This window comes from Rhipicephalus microplus, chromosome 5, assembly GCF_043290135.1.
Source record: "Rhipicephalus microplus isolate Deutch F79 chromosome 5, USDA_Rmic, whole genome shotgun sequence".
Classification (NCBI taxonomy): domain Eukaryota; kingdom Metazoa; phylum Arthropoda; class Arachnida; order Ixodida; family Ixodidae; genus Rhipicephalus; species Rhipicephalus microplus.
In genome coordinates this window covers 63,454,340-63,476,589 of record NC_134704.1, presented here as the reverse complement: position 1 = coordinate 63,476,589, position 22,250 = coordinate 63,454,340, and the positions used below count along the sequence as shown (strand labels likewise).

Here is a 22,250-nt window from a genome sequence, read left to right as displayed (position 1 = left end):
CTAGATGCAGTGTCGCTGGTGTTGTCTAATTCCGAGAGTGATATTTAAGTCGTGGCACACACCTGAATATGGTACAGTTGCAGAGTGGTCATTTGATACTGATAACATCCTCGCCGACAACGGGGTTCTGCTGCATAGTTCAGGGACGTCCCTCAAGCTTACCACATGGAAGTGGCCATGCTTTCCCTTCTGTGCAATAAAAATGAGGGCACATAAAACCTCCTGGGCAGGTCTCATCCCAAGGCATTAACCTCACAGCTGGTGTGTCTTGCAGTAGGCTTGCACCACAGAGATGCACTGAAGCATACGTATAATTTCTCCAGGTAAATCTCCCATCGGTTAATTGCTTCTCGTTTCTCCCTAGTCGGTGGGCTTCCTCCTGATTTTTTTTCAGTCACTTTCGTTCTGCCTGTACAACATTGCTCGGTCGTTGACCAGTTGTTTTTGTTTACTATTGACCTGTGCTCATCTGCAAATAAGATGATGTAAGGCTGTGAATTACAGTTCCAAACACTTCACTTTAACATCTATTGGGCGTTGCAACGAATTGATAGAAGTGATGTGCCAAACACATGGAGGGAGAAAAAAAAAGGAATGATGTCGATGCTAGGTAAACTCCAAGTCATCACTGCAGCCAGTCTCTCTTCGTACTGTGCGACTTCGAGCAGTGTTGTTTTTTACATTTTGTGGGTGCCTAATGTTGTGTAGGCAGTACGCAAACATTTAGCTTAACGTACAAGTCCTCCGCTGGACACCTAGTTTTGTGTATTGTATTTCAGAGCCTTCTTCCAAACGACGTCAAAAAATTGAGACTCCACCGAAGAAGAGGGCGGTCCCCAGTAAGCCACTGTGTGATGAAACTTTATTAGATGATGTAGCCAATGGTACACTCGGTCGGTCGCCACCGCACTCCAACTCTGACTGTGAGATTGCGGAGCAGCTTCTTGCCCGAGCATTTGTTGACCGGAAGAGGAATTTCAGTGGCATATATTTTGTTGCAAACAAACAAAAACACTCGGATGCTGAGGAAACCATCGTGCACACTGCTCTGGCCTTTGTTGCACCATCAAAGCAAGCAGCAAGAGCCACGAATGAGAACTTTGACAGATCTCGGTTGCACCCTAAGATTGGATGTGAGAGACTACACTCGCAGACAACTTTTCCTGGCAATAAAGCAAAAGCTGTTTGGGTTAGCTTCTGTGTGCGCAGTCCTAGGTCCGGTAGTCCAGTTAGGCGCTCGTTTCGTACAACTGTGGAGAGAGACCGCTGCGCGGCAGAAGCGTTTGCTAGCATTTGATTTGTCTGCTTAGACAACCATTGGTGGATAAAATTTGTCGCCATTTATCGGGTGAGTGGGCAGAAAAACCAGAGACAACGCTTACCTGAAGGCGTAAATCCAATTTGACGTTGGAGCTATGAGGTACGAGTGAAAGGTGACTCACGCTTGCAAAAATGCAAAACGACAATCTCCAAGCTAGAACAAATATAATTATTCCACTGGTGTGTGCTGCCTCAAAGAGCTTCCTGTACAAAGTGAGAGTTTCAAAATGTATTATCGGTATTTTCGTGGCAGTGGCTCGATGGAATTTTCTGAAACATCACATACTAAGTCGATAACACCCACAGATTAAAATGTACATCATTTTTATCGATTGGAAGCTACGTAGGATCCAGTCAACGCCTTCAAAATTTCTTACGTTACGGTTTTTTGGGCAAGAATTTTAAGGTAGCGTCGCTACCTGCATTTTCTTATTGCGTGTTTTCCCGCTTACCAAGTGTGTTGTCATGGTAACAATAGTGTTTTCAGGATTGTGAAATTGTACATTACTAATAGGCGAAAAATTGTTTTACTCTTTAGCGACCCTTTAAATAGTGGTAGCATTGGTTTTATGAGACTCTTTAGCCTTTGCTTCATTGCCAAAAAAAAGTTGTTCGCAAATATAGAGTGCACCGAGATCCAGAGCTGTGCACTGAAATGAGCCCGCCGGATAAGTTTCGATTGTCCGGTTTTGACCAGCCGAATGTACCATTTGTAAGTGCCATATTATTTTGCAGGCTTGTGCAAATATTCGAACGATTATTGCCGTATTTGAACTCGCTTCGACTCTGAATTTAATGTATCGAAAATTTCGAAGTATTCGAAATAAACGTAACACATAAATACTGATCCGCATGTAACATTTCTGTAATCGTGGTTTCACTGCAGTGCCGTTTTGCGAATACATATATTCAGGAAAAATTCACACTGCAGCAAAGTCTTATTTCAAGGTTAAATGAACGTCTTACCCTCACATTGCCTCTTCATTTTTTTTCAATTCAAAAGCTTGTTATACCAGCTTTCATGCTTAAAGTATAGTAAATTTTAAAACGCAACAGGTTTTATAGGTTTAACACTTGCATGCTACCGAAAGTCAAATCCCGCTATTATTGAAAGTTGCTTCCGCCTCTTTTGTAGCAAAAATAATGGCATTTGCACATGTATTCTCTCGGTTTTAATAAAGAAAATAGTGTGCAGGTTAGTTGGTTCATGACAAATGCTAGTTTTTCGTTAAAATAAGTTGTATGTACTATTCCAATTCGATTTGAAGTTATTCTAACCAAATCACTATTTGCTTCGAACCTAAAATTCGCCATTCACACAGGCTTGGTTTTTCAACGCATCCGTATGGATTGAAATGTACTGCACAAGACTTGCATCACCAGTGTAGCAGCTACCTTGTTAACATGATTGTAAGTCAACCTACTTTATTTAAATATCCAAAGCTGGACGGTACATTTGCAATCTAACCCAAAACTTTTGCACCTTGTAATGGCTAAACAAAACGAGAAATTGGGGACGGTGCAGCTTAGTCCCAACATTAATTTGCTTTTTGACTACCATTTTCTCATTTGCAAGATAATTCGCTCATTAAAACGGGTGAATGAAGCTATTAAAGCGTGCAATAAATCTCTGTAGCACTGCTCATATTTGAAGGATTCCAAAGATGTTTGCGACGGTCAATTTGTAACCCCCTTAGTGATGAAGACATGTGATGCCTTCTTAAAGATGTGTTCCTGGGCCCTTTATAGTAAGATGGATTTTTTGAAAATTTCTTTTTCGATGTGGATTGAAATTCGCTGTAAGGGTTACATTTTCATGCCGACTTCTAATCTATAATTAGATCTTTGAAATGGTTAAAAAGATGCAGACCTGAAAACAAATTTAACGGGCACTTCTTGCAGAGCTTTTCGGCCATTTCTTCGTCCTAAACCAAAAAAGTAAGTGCACATGTAAATGCCACAGGCTTGCAGTGAGGAGCGATGCTAATTGTATTCATTTTACAGCGTATTCTGTAGGTAATTAAATTGTTATTTACCGTGAGTTTTGCTCTTATTAATATCCTCGAGTCTCATTTGCAAATATGCTTGAGTAATTAGGAGTTGCACCACCTTCTTGATAATTTTAATGTGAATAAAATTACTAAACATAGAACTAAGAAAACCTTATTTGAAGTTCTGGATAACTGTAATATTTTTCACATGATGCAACTACTAACTTGTTAATGATGCAAATTGTTTTCTAGCTTTCTTCTTCTCTGGAATAGCTGTACAAAATACGTGAACATGTTTTCTCAGTATATGGGCAAACACTTATAAAGCCATATACTGCACCAAGTTCCAGTGCCCTGTAAGCCAAGTTACAAATTGCATCTGGCATATTCATTAGGCCAAAAATTTATTGCTCCTGTACCAAGATTTGGCTCTAGAGCAGGCAAAGGCAAAGCAGGGTCTTATGTTTTCTTGTGTCATTTTGAAAGTATGGCTATGGTAGCACTGCTGTTAAAGTTCTCCTTTTTTTACCCCCCCCCCTTTCTTAGCTTTTTTGTTGTGATGCCGTATTTTGTCTTCAAGGCTATGGTGTGCGAAGCAATTTGTCATGCTGTAGCCCATCTTCACGGCAATTTGAATTTTAGCACCAACGACAAACTTAAAGATAGGTTTCATGCTTGTTTTAGAGCAAGTTTTCTCCATTGACAAAGTGAGGGCAAGAGTGACGTGTTCCAGTAAGGAAGTCTTAGTGGATTCAGAGCATCGGTTGAGTGGGACGGGAAGTTTGCTGTGAAAAAATCAGCAGAATGGTTCAGAACTTTTCCTTTTTATTTATGTTTAATGGGTTAACATGCCCACATGTGCTGCAGTTGTCGTGATTGTTTGTGTTAATGGCAGATCGCATGAACAAGAGAACACTGAAAGGAAATGACCACATGCAAAGTATCTTGGGGAACTTTGCACCAGAGGACAGCGCTTATGTTTCTGCTTTGATTTTAGTGGTGGGGGTTGTGTTCTAGTAACTGATTGCGACATGAATGTTCGCTGATACGCATTCATTTGCTACATTGCTGGAGGGATATTTCGAAGGGGAGAGCAAGGAATCTCAGGCCTGGAATGTTTTTTCTTACTAGTGATTCTTCTGTGATTTATTATTTTTTAAGACCCACGTTTCTTTACATAGTTGGCACAGACTTGTACCCCTACCCTAAAAACTCGAATGTGTTTCTCCTTCATGTTAACGACTTTCTGTTTCAATGTAAAGCTTTTACTATGAATTACGTCTAAAGGAGACCGTATTTCTTGAATCTACAGTGAGTCACCTGTTTCCCTACTTGACCAAACAGTTGTTCTTTCTCAGCCACTTAAGGGCTTATTTTCGTTTGATCAATAGGGCCGCACTGGCTTAATATTTCATAACATCAGAAGATTCTGTAAGATGTGTTTATCTGCAAGAAATACTCCAGAAAAGTTGTGCAGCAAGTGTTGCGGTTTATTATTTTATATGTCTATGTAATTAATTAGAAAACATGCTTTGAAAACCTCTGCTTTTGTCAAGAGGCACTCTGAAAATGGTAAAATGTACTACGAGGAAAGTTTGCCGTAAGCCAGGAAGTTGAACAGATTGCGTTGGATGAGCTGAGTTTGTAGGTGGTTAAATCCAAGGCTTAGTTTTTTGCAAGTCAAAAAGTTTAACGAATTGCATGCTATCAGCCGAGGTCGTTAGAGGAAACCTAGCGAGTTCAGTACAGCCCATTACAACAAATTTAATTTGATTTTCTGTCTCAATACATAAGTTTCTAGGAACATATAGCCAGTCGACAGATTCTTGTCTAGTGATGTGTTATCTTGATTTGAAGCATTGTTGCATGGCTCCTGCAGAGCCAGCTTTAAGGAACCCTTAAGCCACCCTGAGGTGAAAATTTGGTTGTGGCGTTGCAATTGTGAACAAGTCTACAACAAACAATTAGTCGTGAGAAGATGCCCACAGTTCCTGGCGTGGCCGTGTTTAGCATTTTTGCCATTGTTGTTTTAGACACCATTCTAAACTCAATGCGGGCATTTGCCTTGAGAAATTATCGCAGGTGGTTGAGCCCTTTAGTGCCTTTCTCTTTGCACCTCATGTTTCTTTTTACGTTTCCTTTTTCTTTTGCACGTTTCTTTTTACGTTTCCTTTCCTTTTTCTTTTACACGTGTACGGCATCCCGCTGGGGTTTCAAATGCAGAGCTTCACAACGGCCAGGACGAGCTGTTTGCAGACACGGATGAAGAGATGCCCCCTGAGACATCGCCCGAGCCACCACCCAAGGAGTGCCAGAGCAAGCGGCGGCGCCTGTTCACGCTACACTGCATCAACGAGAACAGCTCGCTCAACCTGGCCTCCCTGGTGGACAATGGCCAGCCTTTGAAGCTGGCGCCCCGCACATACTTGGGGGCCGACTGGCTGCCCAGAGTTCGCGCACAGTACTTTGATGAGGCAAAAGCGGACGTGAGTGCTTCCATCTCAAGCGGGCAAATTCTTTACTTTTGCTAGTAAAGATGGTAGACGAGGATTGTATAGGCGATTATGCTGAAGACATAAACACGGGTGGAACAGCTGCGCCTTTGTGCGCCAAGCTTGCTTACTTGTGCGAACCTGGTCCGAACCATCTCTGCTGCGCCAAACTCTCCTACCAGCGCCGCAATGCGCTGCAGCATCAGAATTGAGCCGCGAAGTGCAAAAGTCGTCTGGAAACATGGCTGACACATTGTCTTTTTGGTTTTATTGAAACGGTTATAGTTTTGGTTTCGTAAAGGCTGTGATTGCTCTAGGAGCAGTCGCGAACGTTGATCCTAAGGGCGTGGTCGCAATCGATATATGCATGATCACTGCAGGCATCAGCGCAAATAGCTTGTGAATCCTTCAATGTGCTGCGCTCTCAACTTGAAGAGACTGTGACAAAAGCATCTCTCCCCGGCACAGCTATATCCTTATACACCAGCGTTTTGTAGAGTTACGCAATATCGGACCTAAAATAGTTGACTGCTGGCTTTACAATTTTTTGCTATCGCATTCATTGCTTCACAACTCCGGTGAAATTTTTTTTTATGACACGATAACAGTGTTCAGAAAAGAAATAAAGCGTAGCAGTAACGCTGCTCAAAAGAAGGTTGGAGGTGTCCGGTTCTTGGAGCAGCCTAGCAAAGACAGGTGCACATGACTGCTCATTGAGTGTGTGTGCGTATTCTTGTTCATTTGGCTGCTGTGCTTTGCCCTTATCAACTCGGCACTTAATGCTCCCGTGTTGAAGTTTAAAAAGAAATCACCGCCCACCCAAGCACTCCGTACAAATGGTTGACCAGCAAAATCTGGAACGTGTCGCCCCAGTATTTAGCAGTGGGTTTAACCCGATGTGGCACTGAAGCCTTTCACAATTATTGGCTGCATGTTCTTGCTTCTTAATGAGGTTAGGCACACGTTTGGCTTAGGTTTATCACAGTGTTTATATTCGACATGCCGCACATTGTGCTTCGCATGATCACGGTCATGAAGGAGCGTAAAGAGCGATTAAATGTGTTTCACTCTGCGTCGGTCGCGGAGGTTGTTCTCAAACCACAGGTAGTTACAGATGTTACAGCTGAAGTCAAAGTCATGCTGGAGAAACTCCCGCGGGCGTTGACGCTGCAACGCTGCTTGTTCAGTGCAGCGCCAAGCGTTGGACGTCGGGAGCCTACTCGGCGACATGGTCTGCCGGATCCGCCCGCCATTACCGCTTGCATTTTCGTTTGCGGTTTAGAAGATGTACCATGGCTGCTGGATTATTGGTAGGGAGTTGCTGCCAGCCTTGGCATCCTTGGCCTATTTCTGTGCCCTGACTGCACCATCGGCCCTGTGAATGCGAGCTCTCTCATGTTTGCACTATCAGCGCTCTTCTAGGGTTGTCCATGGCTTACCTATGTGTAAGCTCTCAGGAGAAACCAATGCGCACATGCTCGGCGCCGCAACTGCGACGGGATGGAAATTCTCACTCACAACACAGACGACGGCGCACGGGCTGGGAACAACGTAACTGATAGCACAGCCAATGGAGATCGCTCGTGACACCGATTCCAAACGGTTTTCATTTCTCCTAGCCGTATACAGCTTTCGCTGTAAGAACAAAAAATCATGGGCAACTGTACATAACTAAAATAGTAGCAAATTGTAATGTTAAATGAAGTGAGGCTGGGAGATAACTCTTTTGGATCCAATCTCACGTAACTGTACAAAACGCTGGTGTACAGCAACTTCAAGGAGAGCAACACTTTTCGCGAAGTCTCTTCGCCGTTTGAGTGCAGCGCGTAAAAGTGTATGCGAGTCTCCCGCTGATGGCTGCCGAGCTAGCGTACGCGCCAGCAGTCGCAACCAGGCGCTTAGAAGCAAAGTTAAGGGGGCAGACTGGTCTTAGACATTTTTTATTTCTTCAGTGTTGTTGATCAAACTGCACAGGGTTATGCAGTTTTTCTGCTGATTTCAAGTATTTAATTAGTTTTCCTGTAACTTACCTTGTTCCTGAGATAACTTAAGTTCACCCCCTATTGTTTAAGGCCGCCATAAAAAAAAAGCTTAATTAAAATTGATATTTAAGATATGCCAACATAGATTAATGACTATAGAGTGAAAGTATGGAAGAGTTTTTTGTTTTTAGACAATTATCGGTTATTTTATAGCAAAATGAACTATCCATTTTGAAAAACAGTTTGAATTGTGTTACAATTTTGATGAGTAAATAATTAAAAAGGCATGTGCTCTAAATTCTGCTCCCATACTTGTATTCTACCCACATACAGGTTTCCACTGCAAAGAGAAATATTGTTGTACCTGCCCTAGCTGCAGAGATATCGAGGCCTCAAAATTTAATAGTCGCAAATTTACTTTTTTAAGAAAAATGAAAAAAAAACTGAAAACACAGTTTCTTCAAAAAGCAACAATCATGGTGCGCATGTTTTGCAATCCCCATAAAGGTGCTGTTAAGGAACCCCAGGTGGTCGAAATTTCCAGAGCCCTCCACTATGGCGTGTCTCATAATCATATGGTAGTTTTGGGACGTTAAATCTCACATATCAATCAATCATAATGTGGTAGTAGAGCTTTAGACACAGGTGCTGACAAATTATAAAGAAGCCTCAAAGTCAGTTCCCCCTTTTTTTGCAGGTTCTGCATGTTAACGGCACCAAGAATCTGGACAGTTAGAATGACATTACAAAAAAATTGCTACTTCCTGGTGCGTGAAAATTTGCAGAGAGATAGAAAAATACTTGCAGAAACCAAATATGCCAATTTTAAAAATGATTTTTTTTTGTCACTTTTTGGTCCCAAAGACCAGGCTGCCCCTTTAATATAGTTGTTGCTCGAGCAGTGCCTGCCCCCTTCCTCTTTTTTTTTTCCACCATCTTCTAAAACGGGTGGAGTTCTTCCTGTTTACTACGACTACGAGCCTCCCGGGCGGGGGTATCGGATGTTATCGCACGCGCCCTCCAAGCGGCGAAGATGGGCTGGACCGTTTGATCTTTGCTTCAACTACTTTCAACGTTCTTGCTCACGGGCTTTTACCCGCGAATAGAACATATGGTGTGCGGGGGTACATTAAACCCGTCGGGAGTGTCTGTATAATTTCTATCGCCATACTGAGGTTATAGTGGAGTGTCTGAAAAATGCAGCGTTGAACAGATGTTGACTTCACAATTATTTTGAATGGGCTAAATCTGTTCCGGATGTTCTTCGAAACTTGCTCAAAAAGGCTCGTCTGGCTGCTCAAAACTCGTTCCATAATATCTTGCTGGCTGCTCCAAGCCAGATACACAACATTTTTGGCTACTGCTCCTAGCCTGCTACAAAAAGCACTTCTGGCTGCTCTCAGGACTGCTCCCAAATTCATGTACCATGTTCAACCCCTGCATAAGGACACCGCCATTTTGTGTTGTCAAATGGATGTTTTATTTTTGTATGTTGTGTGTGCATCAGTAAAGGTCAAATGCACCAACCAAACCATTTTCTATGTGCATATGCCACCATAGCACTGTTCGTTTAGTTCGAGATACAAGATGGCTTGGTTAACAACCCAATATGACAGCACTGAATCCCATCCATTTATAAAAAGTCTGCGGCACGTAGTAGTATACTTAAGGCAAAGTGCCAAAAAGTAAATATACATACGTTCGTCATCAACCTGATGCCAAGCATGATATTGTCACGGGGTCGTGACGTGGCCGAAGACAGGAGACTTCTTGTTGGAATATAACTGTTTATTTGGGCGAACCTGTGCCCGGTAAACAGAAAGTCCAATTACAGCAGCAGTCTCGCACAGATTGCAGTCTCAGACTGATAGCGGCGAACGGAGCGTCGGCCTTCGATCAACAACTGACAAGCGGCGAAGCGCGTCGGCATTTATACTCTTGCCGTCGAATGTTCTAGCGTTATCGCTGGCGGTGGCGTAGCTTCCAGAACAATCTGTACCGCTCGCACAGTGGGCGTGATCTTATCGAAATGATCTACTACAGTCCGGAACCTTCTAGAAAACTGCAGGCGCGGTTTGCGCTGAGAATCGTGCGATGTTTTCGGACGATAACAAAAACTTGGGAAATGGAACGTGGCATTGCCCCTCTCTGAAAAAGGCATCGTCCCGATGCTTTAACTAAAGATGAAAGTACAATAATAATGCAAGAAAGTACAATGAATAAATTACGATACAACAATAAGACGAAAAACACTAGTTCAGTTTGTTAACGCGCATGAAACGGCTTGAGGCGCGCGATATGGACGACTTCAGGTCGCGATCGGCGTCGTTGAGAGTTCGTGATGCCGTCGGGGACAACCTCGTAATCAAGTGGGCCGAGCCGTCGAACCACCCTGTACGGTCCGAAGTACCGTCGCAGAAGCTTTTCACTTAGTCCACGTCGGCGTATCGGCGTCCACACCCAAACACGTTCACCGGGCTGGTATTCCACGAAGCGTCGTCGAAGGTTGTAACGGTGGCTGTCGGTCGTCTGTTGATTCTTGATACGGAGACGCGCAAGTTGTCGGGCTTCTTCGGCGCGTTGAAGGTACTCGCTCACATCGAGGTTTTCTTCGTCGGTGACGTTGGGTAACATGGCATCGAGCGTCGTTGTCGGGCTCCTTCCGTAGACCAATTTGTATGGAGATATCTGCGTCGTCTCCTGCACCGCCGTGTTGTATGCGAAGGTCACATACGGAAGAATGGCATCCCACGTCTTGTGTTCGACATCGACGTACATTGACAGCATGTCGGCGATCGTCTTGTTAAGCCGCTCGGTGAGGCCGTTGGTCTGTGGGTGGTACGCTGTGGTCCGGCGGTGGTTTGTTTGGCTGTATGCCAAGATCGCTTGAGTTAAGTCGGCAGTGAATGCCGTTCCTCTGTCGGTGATAAGGACCTCCGGGGCGCCGTGACGTAGGACGATATTTTCGACGAAGAACTTAGCTACCTCGGATGCACTGCCTTTTGGCAGGGCTTTTGTCTCGGAGTAGCGGGTGAGGTAGTCGGTGGCTACCACGATCCACTTGTTTCCGAAAGCCGACGTCGGGAACGGCCCCAGTAGGTCCATACCAATCTGCTGGAAAGGTCGGCAAGGTGGATCAATTGGCTGCAGAAGTCCCGCTGGCCTTGTCGGCGGTGTCTTGCGTCGCTGACAGTCCCGGCATGTCCTCACATAACGAGTGACGTCGGTGGTAAGACGTGGCCAGTAGTACCTTTCTTGTATCCTCGCGAGCGTGCGAGAAACACCAAGGTGCCCTGCCGTCGGATCGTCGTGCAGGGCCTGCAGGAGTTCTGGTCGCAGAGCTGAAGGCACCACAAGGAGATACTTAGCCCGAAGCGGTGAAAAGTTTTTCTTTTGTAGAAGACCGTTTCGTAGAAAAAACGACGCAAGTGCGCGCTTGAATACCTTCGGGACTTCGGCGGTCCTGCCTTCGAGGTATTCTATTAGGGCCTTAAGTTCCGGGTCGGCCCGCTGTTGTTCAGCGAAGTCGTCGGTAGTTATCGTTCCCAAGAAGTAGTCGTCATCCGGGTCGTCAGGTAGCGGTTGGTCAACAGGCGCACGAGAGAGACAGTCGGCGTCGGAGTGTTTTTTGCCGGACTTGTAAATGACAGTAATATCATATTCTTGAAGTCTCAGGCTCCATCGTGCGAGGCGACCTGAAGGGTCCTTCAAATTGGCTAGCCAACACAAGGCGTGGTGGTCGCTCACAACTTTGAAGGGCCTGCCGTAGAGGTATGGGCGAAATTTCGACGTAGCCCAGATAATGGCGAGGCACTCCTTTTCTGTTGTGGAATAATTTGCTTCTGCTTTGGATAGCGATCGGCTGGCGTAACTAATAACCCTTTCAAGTCCGTCAGCCCTCTGCACAAGAACGGCGCCAAGACCTACGCTGCTTGCGTCAGTATGTATTTCTGTCTCGGCGAATTCGTCGAAATGGGCAAGTAACGGAGGCGTCTGGAGGCGATGTTTAAGCTTCTGGAAAGCGTGTTCCTGTGGCGTTTCCCACTTGAACTCTACGTCGGCCTTGGTAAGGTTAGTGAGAGGATCGGCGATGCGGGCGAAGTTTTTCACGAACCGCCTATAATAGGCGCACAGGCCCAGAAATCGGCGCACGGCTTTCTTGTCAGTGGGCGGCGGGAATTCGGCGATGGCGGCTGTTTTCCGTGGATCAGGACGAACTCCAGACTTGCTGATAACGTGCCCCAGAAACAAGAGCTCTTCATACGCAAATCTGCACTTTTCTGGCTTCAGTGTGAGTCCGGAAGTCTTGATGGCTTGAAGTACAGCTTCAAGGCGCCGAAGATGCTCGTCGAAACTCGAGGAAAACACGACGACGTCGTCCAAGTACACAAGGCAAGTCTGCCACTTCAATCCTGCCAGTACTGTATCCATAACGCGTTGAAAAGTTGCAGGCGCTGAGCAAAGGCCGAAGGGCATCACCTTAAACTCGAAGAGGCCGTCCGGTGTTATAAACGCCGTCTTCTCTCGGTCTCTTTCGTCGACTTCGATTTGCCAATAGCCAGTCTTGAGGTCCATTGACGAAAAGTACTTGGCGTTATGGAGCCGATCAAGTGCGTCGTCTATTCGTGGGAGAGGATACACGTCCTTTCTTGTGATTTTGTTCAGGCGGCGATAATCGACGCAGAAACGTAGGGTCCCATCCTTTTTCTTCACTAACACCACGGGGGATGCCCATGGGCTGTTGGACGGCTGGATAATATCATCCTGCAGCATTTCATCAACTTGTCTCTTGATGGCCTCACGTTCTCGCGTCGAAACCCTGTAGGGACTCTGACGGAGTGGTCTGGCATTTTCTTCGGTTATGATGCGATGTTTCGTGATTGGGGTCTGCCGAATTTTCGATGACGACGAAAAGCAATCTTCGTATTGCAGGAGCAGGGCCTTGAGCTGTTCTTGCTTATCGTTCGGAAGTCTGGGATTGACGTCGAAAGCTATGGGAGGGGCTTGGTTCCTCTGAGCAGATTCCACAGAATCAGCGAGGGCGAAAGCACTGGTGGCTTCGACAATTTCTTCGATGTATGCGACCGTTGTTCCTTTGTTCACATGTTTGTACTCATTGCTGAAATTTGTGAGCATAACCGTTGCTTTGCCTCCCCGCAACTTTGCAATTCCTCTTGCGACGCAAATATTTCGGGTGACCAACAGATGCTGACTGCCTTCAACGACGCCTTCGAAGTCAGGTGATTCAGGAGCGCCGACTGAAATAATGACGCTTGAGCGAGGCGGAATGGTGACTTGTTCTTCCAGCACATTCAAGGCATGGTGTCTAGACGGCGTGCGCGGCGGTAGTGCTTCTTCTGTGGATAACGTTATCGACTTTGTTTTTAGGTTGATGACAGCACCATGGAGGCATAAGAAGTCCATGCCAAGGATGACATCTCTCGAGCAACGCTGTAGGACTACGAAGTCTGTAGGATAAATACGGCCGTTAATGGTGACTCTCGCTGTGCAGATTCCTGCAAGCGTTACGAGATGACCTCCGGCTGTGCGGATTTCAGGGCCTTTCCAAGCTGTCCTAACTTTCTTTAACTTCGCGGCGAACGACCCACTGATGACAGAATAGTCGGCTCCAGTATCGACGAGAGCGGTCACACTGTGGCCGTCGATAAGAACGTCGAGGTCGCTAATTCGCCGTCTCGCATTACAGTTAGGGCGTGGCGTCGGGTCACGGCTTTGTCGACTTGTTCCGCTGCTTCCATGTTGCGTCGTCAGGCCACCATCGGTAAGTGAGCTTTCGCCGTCAAGGCTTTGCCTGGTTAGCGTTCTGTTCGGAAAGCTCCGTCGCAGCGTCGTCGTCGTCGGAGGATCTTCGGTAGTTCGTCGCACAGCAACCGCACCTCCACCGGTTGCTGCCCTTAGTTTCCCGGATACGGGCTAGGAGACCGGCCCCGCGTCGGGCCAGAGTACTGTCGGTGGTGCGGTGACGTGCGGCGGCTGGGCGACGGCGAACGCGAAGGGCTTCGTGGTGTCCACCGAGTTCCTGTCAGGTAGTCGGCGATGTCACGTGGTCGTTCTCCTGGCTGTGGGCGCGGTGCATTGACGGCGAAGCCACGCAATCCCATCTGTCGGTACTGGCAACGGCGGTATGTGTGTCCGGCCTCGCCGCAGTGGTAGCAGAGCGGGCGATGGTCAGGGGTGCGCCAGACGTCAGTCTTCCTCGGTGCACTGCGCTGGGCCGCTGGCGAACGGTATGACGTCGGTGGGGGTGGTGGCGGCGGTGGCGTCTGTCGACGGAAGTGCGATGGGGCGGCGTTTTGGCGTGGACGGGGAGTAGCGTTGTGGCGCAGTGCAGCGGCGTAGCTCATAGCTTCCGGCTCGGGCAGCGGTGCGTGGGGAATTTGAAGCGATTGCCGAACTTCTTCTCGCACAATGTCGGCGATCGAATCCACTTGAGGCTGCGCCGAAGGCAACAGCTTGCGCAGCTCTTCCCGCACGATCGCTCGGATCGTTTCACGCAGGTCTCCGGAGTTACTGGCTTGAGCAGCAGCGCAGTCTGCAGTCAGGCGACGATTATACTGTCTGGTGCGCATGTCCAGGGTCTTTTCAATAGTGGTCGCTTCGGCTACAAATTCTTGGACGGTTTTCGGTGGGTTTCTCATCAGCCCCGCGAAGAGCTCCTGTTTGACCCCTCGCATGAGGAAACGAACTTTTTTCTCCTCAGGCATGTCTGGGTCAGCGTGACGGAATAGTCGGGTCATTTCTTCTGTGAAAATGGCAACATTTTCATTTGGTAGCTGAACCCGGGTCTCTAATAAAGCAGCGGCCCTCTCTTTTCGAGCAACGCTCGCGAACGTTTGCAGGAATGCGCCGCAGAAAACATCCCACGTTCGGAGCGTGGACTCCCGATTTTCGAGCCAGGTCCTTGCGGTGTCTTCTAAATAGAAGAACACACGACGCAATTTTTCGTCATGGTCCCAGTGGTTGAGAGCGGCCACACGCTCGTATGTCTCTAGCCAGGACTCCGGGTCTTCGAACGATGACCCATGGAAAATTGGTGGTTCCCTGGGTTGATGCATGACCATCGTGGGCTGGGACGCTGCGGTGGTCATTGTCGCTGCAGTCGCGGTCATGGCCTTGGTCTTCCGCGGCTTGTCGTGTAGAAGCCCGTACTCCGGTGGTAGCCCTTGCTGTCGGCGGCTTGTTCGCTGCTCCTGGTTGGCGTCGGTGTCTTCTCCGCGACGTGGGCTGGGTTCACGGCTTGACGGGGGCGTCCGGTACATGAACGAAGCAGCATCTCCACCAAATGTCACGGGGTCGTGACGTGGCCGAAGACAGGAGACTTCTTGTTGGAATATAACTGTTTATTTGGGCGAACCTGTGCCCGGTAAACAGAAAGTCCAATTACAGCAGCAGTCTCGCACAGATTGCAGTCTCAGACTGATAGCGGCGAATGGAGCGTCGGCCTTCGATCAACAACTGACAAGCGGCGAAGCGCGTCGGCATTTATACTCTTGCCGTCGAATGTTCTAGCGTTATCGCTGGCGGTGGCGTAGCTTCCAGAACAATCTGTACCGCTCGCACAGTGGGCGTGATCTTATCGAAATGATCTACTACAGTCCGGAACCTTCTAGAAAACTGCAGGCGCGGTTTGCGCTGAGAATCGTGCGGTGTTTTCGGACGATAACAAAAACTTGGGAAATGGAACGTGGCATTATGTACTACCATGAATTCTAGCAGGGAATTGTAAATGTCAATATTTGAACTTGCTTTGCACCCAAAATTGAATTCTCTGGGGTCTAATTTCTACATTGAGCAGCAACAGATCAACGTTGGGCTCGAGGACTATTGGCTGCTCGGTCAAGTCGAACTGCGATTTAGGATTTTTCCTGGCATCTTGTATGTTGCCGTCGAGACTTGTGGCACTCGTCAGAAGATGACTGGTCAAATTGCCATTGCTTGTCCTTGTATGCCACTTTGTCCCGCCGTACCTTTCACTAATAACCTGAACATACGATGGCTAGCCCAATGAACCAATGCTCATGTGTTTAGCTACTCTTTTGGAACTTCCCAAGCAGTTGATCGGACATATCATAGTTGAACAACGAGGGCATCTAGTCAACACAGCTGATATGCGATGGGAACAAACAGATTACTGAATTACTCTGCAAATTATGACTGTATAGACATTAACGTTGGCTTTGTATTTCTCTGTTTTGCTTGTGTGGAAGGTACTCTAACCATGGGCGTGCATGGATAGTGTACAAACACTTGCCGGAAGGAATGCCCCTGAGCAAGCAGTCTTTGCACTGTAATGCAGGGACTACACATAAGTTGAGAGTACAGGAGGGCACAAGTTGTAATCCCAGCCATGGTAGCCATATTTGATGGAGTCTGAATGTAGACATCCGTGCACTTTTAAGACCATGTTCAAAAGCCCATGTCAAAATTTAGCCAGTTTTCCCTCTATGGTGTACCTCATGAGCGAGCTTTGGAACCTCTGAATTCAGTATAAATTTTTAATGTAAATTAGACAAAAATGCAGCCTGTGTTGGTGTATTTCTTAGCATTAGCCTTGGCGTGCTTGGTTCAGCATACAAGTTAAGCTTTAGTTCTAATGATAAGAGCGTGTGCCATGCAGGACGTGCTGATCCACGAGTCTGTGCACCAGCGAGCGGTGAAACGACAGCTACAGCTGCGCGAGTGCCTGGAGCTGTTCACGACAACCGAGAAGCTGGGTGCCGAGGACCCCTGGTACTGCCCCACATGCCGCAGCCACAAGCAGGCCACCAAGAAGTTTGACCTGTGGAGCCTGCCCCGAGTGCTCATCATACACCTCAAGCGCTTCTCCTACAATAGGTTCTGGCGCGACAAGATCGACACCCACGTTGACTTCCCCGTCACGTGAGTCTGATGCGGCTTGCCTCTCAAGTGCTACGATGTACTTGTATAGAAAAGCCGCAAAATCTGCTTCTGTGCAACTTTTCTGCTGAGTGAAAGTTAGTGTGCAACGGGTGTGGAGCCTGTTTATGCTACGTTTGTGTGTATCATCGGTATTGTGTACAGCCTGTTGACACACGTCTTTGGTTTATGAAGAATCCTAAGTAATGTGGCTGGGTTAGTATGTAGCCCTCAATCCACTTTTGCGTGGTTTAGGTTTCTTGCTGAATGGCATTGTCGTGATCTGCTCCAATAATGCAGCACAGGCCTTCAATGATGCCTAACCAGGCAGCCTGGCTGAATAAACAAAACACTAGAGTGCGTGTAAATGGGACTTGAGATGGGTTTAAACATGAATTCGTCGCTATAGGGCATTTCTGCTGAGCAACAGGTCATAGGATAGATTCTGGGCTGCACTTTCATGAGGGCATAATGCAAAAGCTGTTGCATACTTTGGCTTAGACTGTGGGGTGTTTTGTATGCCATGAACCACCAAGTGAATCCAACACATCCTTGGATGGCCTCTTTGAGGGAGCCTTCATAGGCACGGATTTGTTTTGCGAGCTTTGCTTCATATGCTGCTCAAAACTATATCCAAGATTTCATCAAAGCTAACTTTCCGAGGTACCCCAGACTGTTTCTTCCCTCCCCACTGGGAGAACCCACTTGGGAAGATCAAAGACGGTCTTTTTCACCTGTGTACTTTAAGTGTGGCCCACAGGTATCAGCAACACGTGAAAGCATATTTTCAACCACAGATGCCATTCTAAGTTCAAGAATAGAGAACATTTTTGTGCAGCACGAGGTGCAGTTAGTTTTCTTTTATGAGAACTCTTTTGGGGGGGGGGGGGGGGGGGGGTATCTGTTTCTGTGTGTTCTGTATGTTTTCTAATGCCCTTTTCGGCGATAAAAACCTATCAAATGATTCTCTGGGAGGACATTGTATATCATAAGTGCACTAATAAGGATTATTTTTGCTAAGGGTGACAGCTGGTAACCACTCAATCTATTCACTTTGAATTTATTCCACCCCACTTAGATTCAACTCAAGCCAAAGTAGGGTATTGTTGCTGTTCACACACCCCTAGTTTCCCACCCGGACAAGTCTGTTATTGGGTGCTTATTTCAACAGAAAAAGCGAATTTTCGGGTCAGTAGTCTTATTTGTATGTGATCAGTGCCAACGCTGCGGCATCAGTCTAAAGTCGTGCATTGAGGTGCATGGCCTGCACCTTTGCAGGTGACATGGTGGATCATTCTCACAGTTACAGACTGAGTAGCTCTATGCCGCCAATGCACCATCTCTTGATCTAATGCTTGTACATTTTTGTCGCACTTTCTGCTAAATTGATGCCTGCATTTTGTTGCAGTGATCTCTGCATGGATGACTACATCATCAACAGAAAGCACGAGCGAGCAGTCTATGACCTGATAGCTGTCGCTAACCACTACGGTGGCCTGGGAGCTGGTCACTGTGAGTATGGACATTGTAAACTTTGCACATGGACATTATAGACACTTTGCCTCTCATTGTTTCGTTACCATGGCACTTGAGAAATACCGTGTGAAGAAAATCAAGCCTCCCGTTGAGCAGAAAAGAACTTTATTTAAAACAAACCGCTGCCTAACACTGTGGTTTGCTGCTGCAGCGGGTGATTCTAAAGCCAGAACAGATCGTCTTATTCGACCTTTTTTCAACACCGTAGAAACCCTTGCATAGCTTGGACCCGCGTATAATTCAAATCCCATTTTAGCGATGGCAGAATGTTCGAAACAAGTGTGCACCTCAGTATAGTCCGTGGTAAACAGAACCTGAATACTTTAATTCATCGTCATCTGGCGCAATTTTGAAGCTTCCTTGCCAGAGATGTCCTCCCATAGTACATCATCTGCAGTGCAATCAAGGGCATCAGGCATTTGTTGAAGGCATGACGAAGAAGTGCCTCGGGAATGCAGACCCAAGACTCGGTGATTCATGTGCGCAGCATTGCTGGTGAGGCCCATTTGTGATGTTCGCCAGGCGTCGCTTTCGGCTCTCCAGACCTCATCCAGTGTAAATAAATGCAGGCACTTAATGCGGTCCTTAAATCCTGTATTTAGGCGCACATCAGGCGGCTGCAGGTGGGATTTCATCCCTTCCGAGACTACTGTGAGCTCGGGGCAGGAGTCTTGTATTAGTCACTTAATGGAGGCCACCAGGTGACACCAAAGCACAACGAGCACAGGTATTGATAGGAGCCCCAAAGGCTTGATCCAGACAAGGGCCAGTGGTTCACCTAACCACACCTTCTCCAGGCGGCGGACGACTTCATTTTTCAGCAACATCTACCTTTTCGGCAAGATCTCTGGTGTCAGCTTCCGACTGTGTGCCGTGAAGGACAATATCGCAGTTGCTTACGTTTTCTCGTTTCCAATTGAAATTTGCCTGGAGCCTTTCTGATGCATCGTTAGAGCTGAGGGCATGTCAAGATACGCCAGCGTTAGATCCACTTTACCGATCTGGCCCAGCTGAAAGGCGACTGCCTTTTGCAATGAAATAATATCCTTCTGAAAGACCACAAGCACGTATTCGTAGCTTTCTGGCAGCTTCTGCGAGGTCGACGTATATTGCCGTAGGGGAACCAACCCAATGCGTTGTTTGAAACGAGACACAGTGTTTGCTTAAATTGAAGTGTGCTTGCAAAATCCTTTTGCCTTTGCTTATAGCTACTTGATGTTGACAGTGAGTTGTGTAACTTTTTGCTCCCAAATGAAGTCGGGGAAACTGTTCATTTTTCGGCCCACGGGAACGTTCCAGGCCGCTGCGTAACTGCCGCCGCGCAGCACTATCTGCAGATGCTTTGAGCAGCTAAACTCTCCTTCCTTTTATACTGTTTTGTGATTCTGATGTGGCGTAATACCGTAGTTGTCGTTCGTGAAGTGTAGCACATGGTTGCTGCGGCAATTGTTGCTTGTAGGACTAATGTAGAAGTGTGCAAAAGCCTGATAGCGACAATAGCACCACTCAATTCCCTAAACCGAAGCTGAATTCAAGACGAAAATTCTTCGGATCCACACTTATGTATTATGGGGCGAAAGTTTTATGTCACAACATATAGAAAGGTTTTAAACTATATGCGCGAGCTTTTATAGAAACTTATCTATCCAAGCGTAATTATTTATTGTCACTCCAGGTAGAATGCCAAGTGACTATGGTGACATTATTCCCCCCTCCCCCCTTTTTTTTTTCTAAAAACATTTTTTGCAGACACTGCTTATGCCAAGAATAAGGAGACTCATAAGTGGTACCACTTTGACGATTCGAGCGTTTCCTCGGCCACGGAGGACAATGTTGTGGTGAGAGTTGACTTAATGGCTCAGCTGGTTGGTTGTGTGTGTGTGTGCATGCGTGTTTGTGTGAAAGGGAGAGGAAGTGAGTGGGTGGAGGGAGCTGGAACAGAGGGGAAAGAGGGAACTGGAGCTAAAAGTTGATTTGCCATCCGTCAGCATCATGTGAAACCAAAGATTTAGTTAATAATTTCTAATGCACTTTTTGCTGTAGTTATGACATGCACACTTTTTTTCTCATTAAGTGGGTAGAAAAAGACATCTGCATTAAAATCTCTCGATAACCTCATTTATGCTGTCTGCCACAGCCAACCGTCAGAGGGGTCAGATGCAGCTTCATTGCCCTCGAGAAATGGTTGTTTGTGGATTGCCGTAGGTTCGTTGTGTGCTCGAAGTATGACTTGTGTGTTTTTTGTACGTTTCCAAAAAGTTTCCAAAAAAAGCACCTATGGTTATGTGCTTATATATACTCAAACCTCGATATTATAAACCTGGATATAACGAAATATTAGTTATAACAAAATAAATTAAAAATGTGTTGCAATTGATATACAGTATAGACTGCTTATAACATAAGTTGCGGGAGTCGCGAATATCCGCACTATAAGCGGTACCGCACTATAACCAAAACAACCTTTATCAAGGGCTGCACTTACGCAAAACATGTTGACCTTGCAGCTCTGCATGTCCGAGAATCAAAACATGCGATGCATGCTTGCTAACATTTGAATTTTTGAATGTTAAAAGAATGTAATGTCCAAGGACACGCATTGCCAATGAAATGAGCGCAAAAGGGGGAGAGCGAGTGTCCACCAAACAAAAGAACCATCGCGGAAATTTGCTGACTACAAGACCGCCTACATTATGTACATTACACAGAAACTATGTCGAATCACGTCCAGAATTTGATGTTTTGAAAGACGCCAACCATTGGATTTCACGGGTGCGCACCTGATTTAAGACATCGCAATCGCATTGCGAACCACTGTTTGAGCGCTACACGTGCCGCCCTTATTTCATCAATGATGTGTGCCTTTCCCGTCAAGTGCGGCCACCGCAAAGAGTTTTGTTGATTTGGTACCTAACTATATTCACGCGACCGCTACCGATCGAAGGGCAACCAATGCCGATTAGGCCTAGCTCGCCGTTTGGTATGCTGTCGTGGAAAGTTTGTCCAAAGCATGAAGATTCGGCGTGAAAAAGATTGCACTAGCAGCGAACCAAGAACAGCGTGCGTGATATGAAGTTTGCGTTTGCGGCCGGGAGATCAGCAACGACAATTCTCTAAGATTACAAACGACAGTGCGCTGGCAGCAAAAGAGAAAGCTCGCATCATAAAACCGTAATAGGTTTTCAATTTACTGACGAGAAAGCAAACGTGATATTTGTTGCAAGCTCGATAACGACGTCTTTCCCGACAGGAAACTGTTAGGCGCATTGCGCATGCAATTGATAAATACAAGATCGCACATGTTACGTTGAGTGGCGCGCGGCCGATGCCACGCTAGCTACGCAGTACGCTGTAGCCGCGTCGGCGCCGGTGCGAAGGCCCAACGATCACCGAGGCAACCGTCCTCCTCCCTTACTCAGCGAGCCGCCTGCACAGTGTCCCGCGGTCTTATTTCATTAATTTTTCTTCCTTCCGCCCTTCATTCGTTCACTCCGTCTCCCCTCCTCCTCCCTAACGACCTCGTCGTTCGCTTCCGAGCGCTCTTCCTTTCAGAAGTGCACTCGCTACCGCGTTTGTCACAATTTCCGGCAACCGCATTATAACTGGTCTTTCATCTTACGGTACTGCACAATAAGCGGTATGCGTATACATGGTGTTCTAGGTAAAAAGGAGTATAAAAATACTGCATTGTAAGTGGTTCTACACTGTAAACGGTTTTGTTATAAGTGGTCTACACTGTAGTGTTAAGAATAAACCTTCATAACAAATTTTTGGATATATTTAACCTATTTTTGTGTAAAGTTCAACTTTGTTATAACGAGGTTGTAGTGTATTATGAAAATGCTTGAAAAGAGTTATCTTTTAGGGATGGGTAAATATTTTAGTGCATCAAATATTCAATTGAATATTACAGTATTCGAATTTCCTTGGATGTGATGTTATACGAACTTTCGAAGCAGTTGTAATTGTATAATCCACTGCCATGAAGCCAGGTTTCAAGGTTGAATGTACATCTCAAACAGGCAGCAAGG

At 46.4% G+C, this 22,250-nt stretch overlaps 1 protein-coding gene across 5 annotated transcripts in view; it reads left to right on the top strand.

Annotated features, from left to right (window-relative positions):
- LOC119174469 (ubiquitin carboxyl-terminal hydrolase 15) overlaps positions 1-22,250 on the top strand; it is a 56,970-nt gene that overhangs the window by 33,858 nt on the left and 862 nt on the right. For 3 of the 5 annotated variants that reach the window (XM_075895603.1, XM_075895602.1, XM_075895601.1), the window contains 6 exons: positions 780-839; positions 3,223-3,258; positions 5,535-5,797; positions 16,424-16,686; positions 18,092-18,195; positions 19,969-20,057. In XM_075895603.1, coding sequence (XP_075751718.1) covers positions 780-839; positions 3,223-3,258; positions 5,535-5,797; positions 16,424-16,686; positions 18,092-18,195; positions 19,969-20,057 — 815 coding nt within the window. The remainder of the gene's footprint in view (positions 1-779; positions 840-3,222; positions 3,259-5,534; positions 5,798-16,423; positions 16,687-18,091; positions 18,196-19,968; positions 20,058-22,250) is intronic. The other 2 variants (XM_037425381.2, XM_037425383.2) reach the window with 2 other exon arrangements.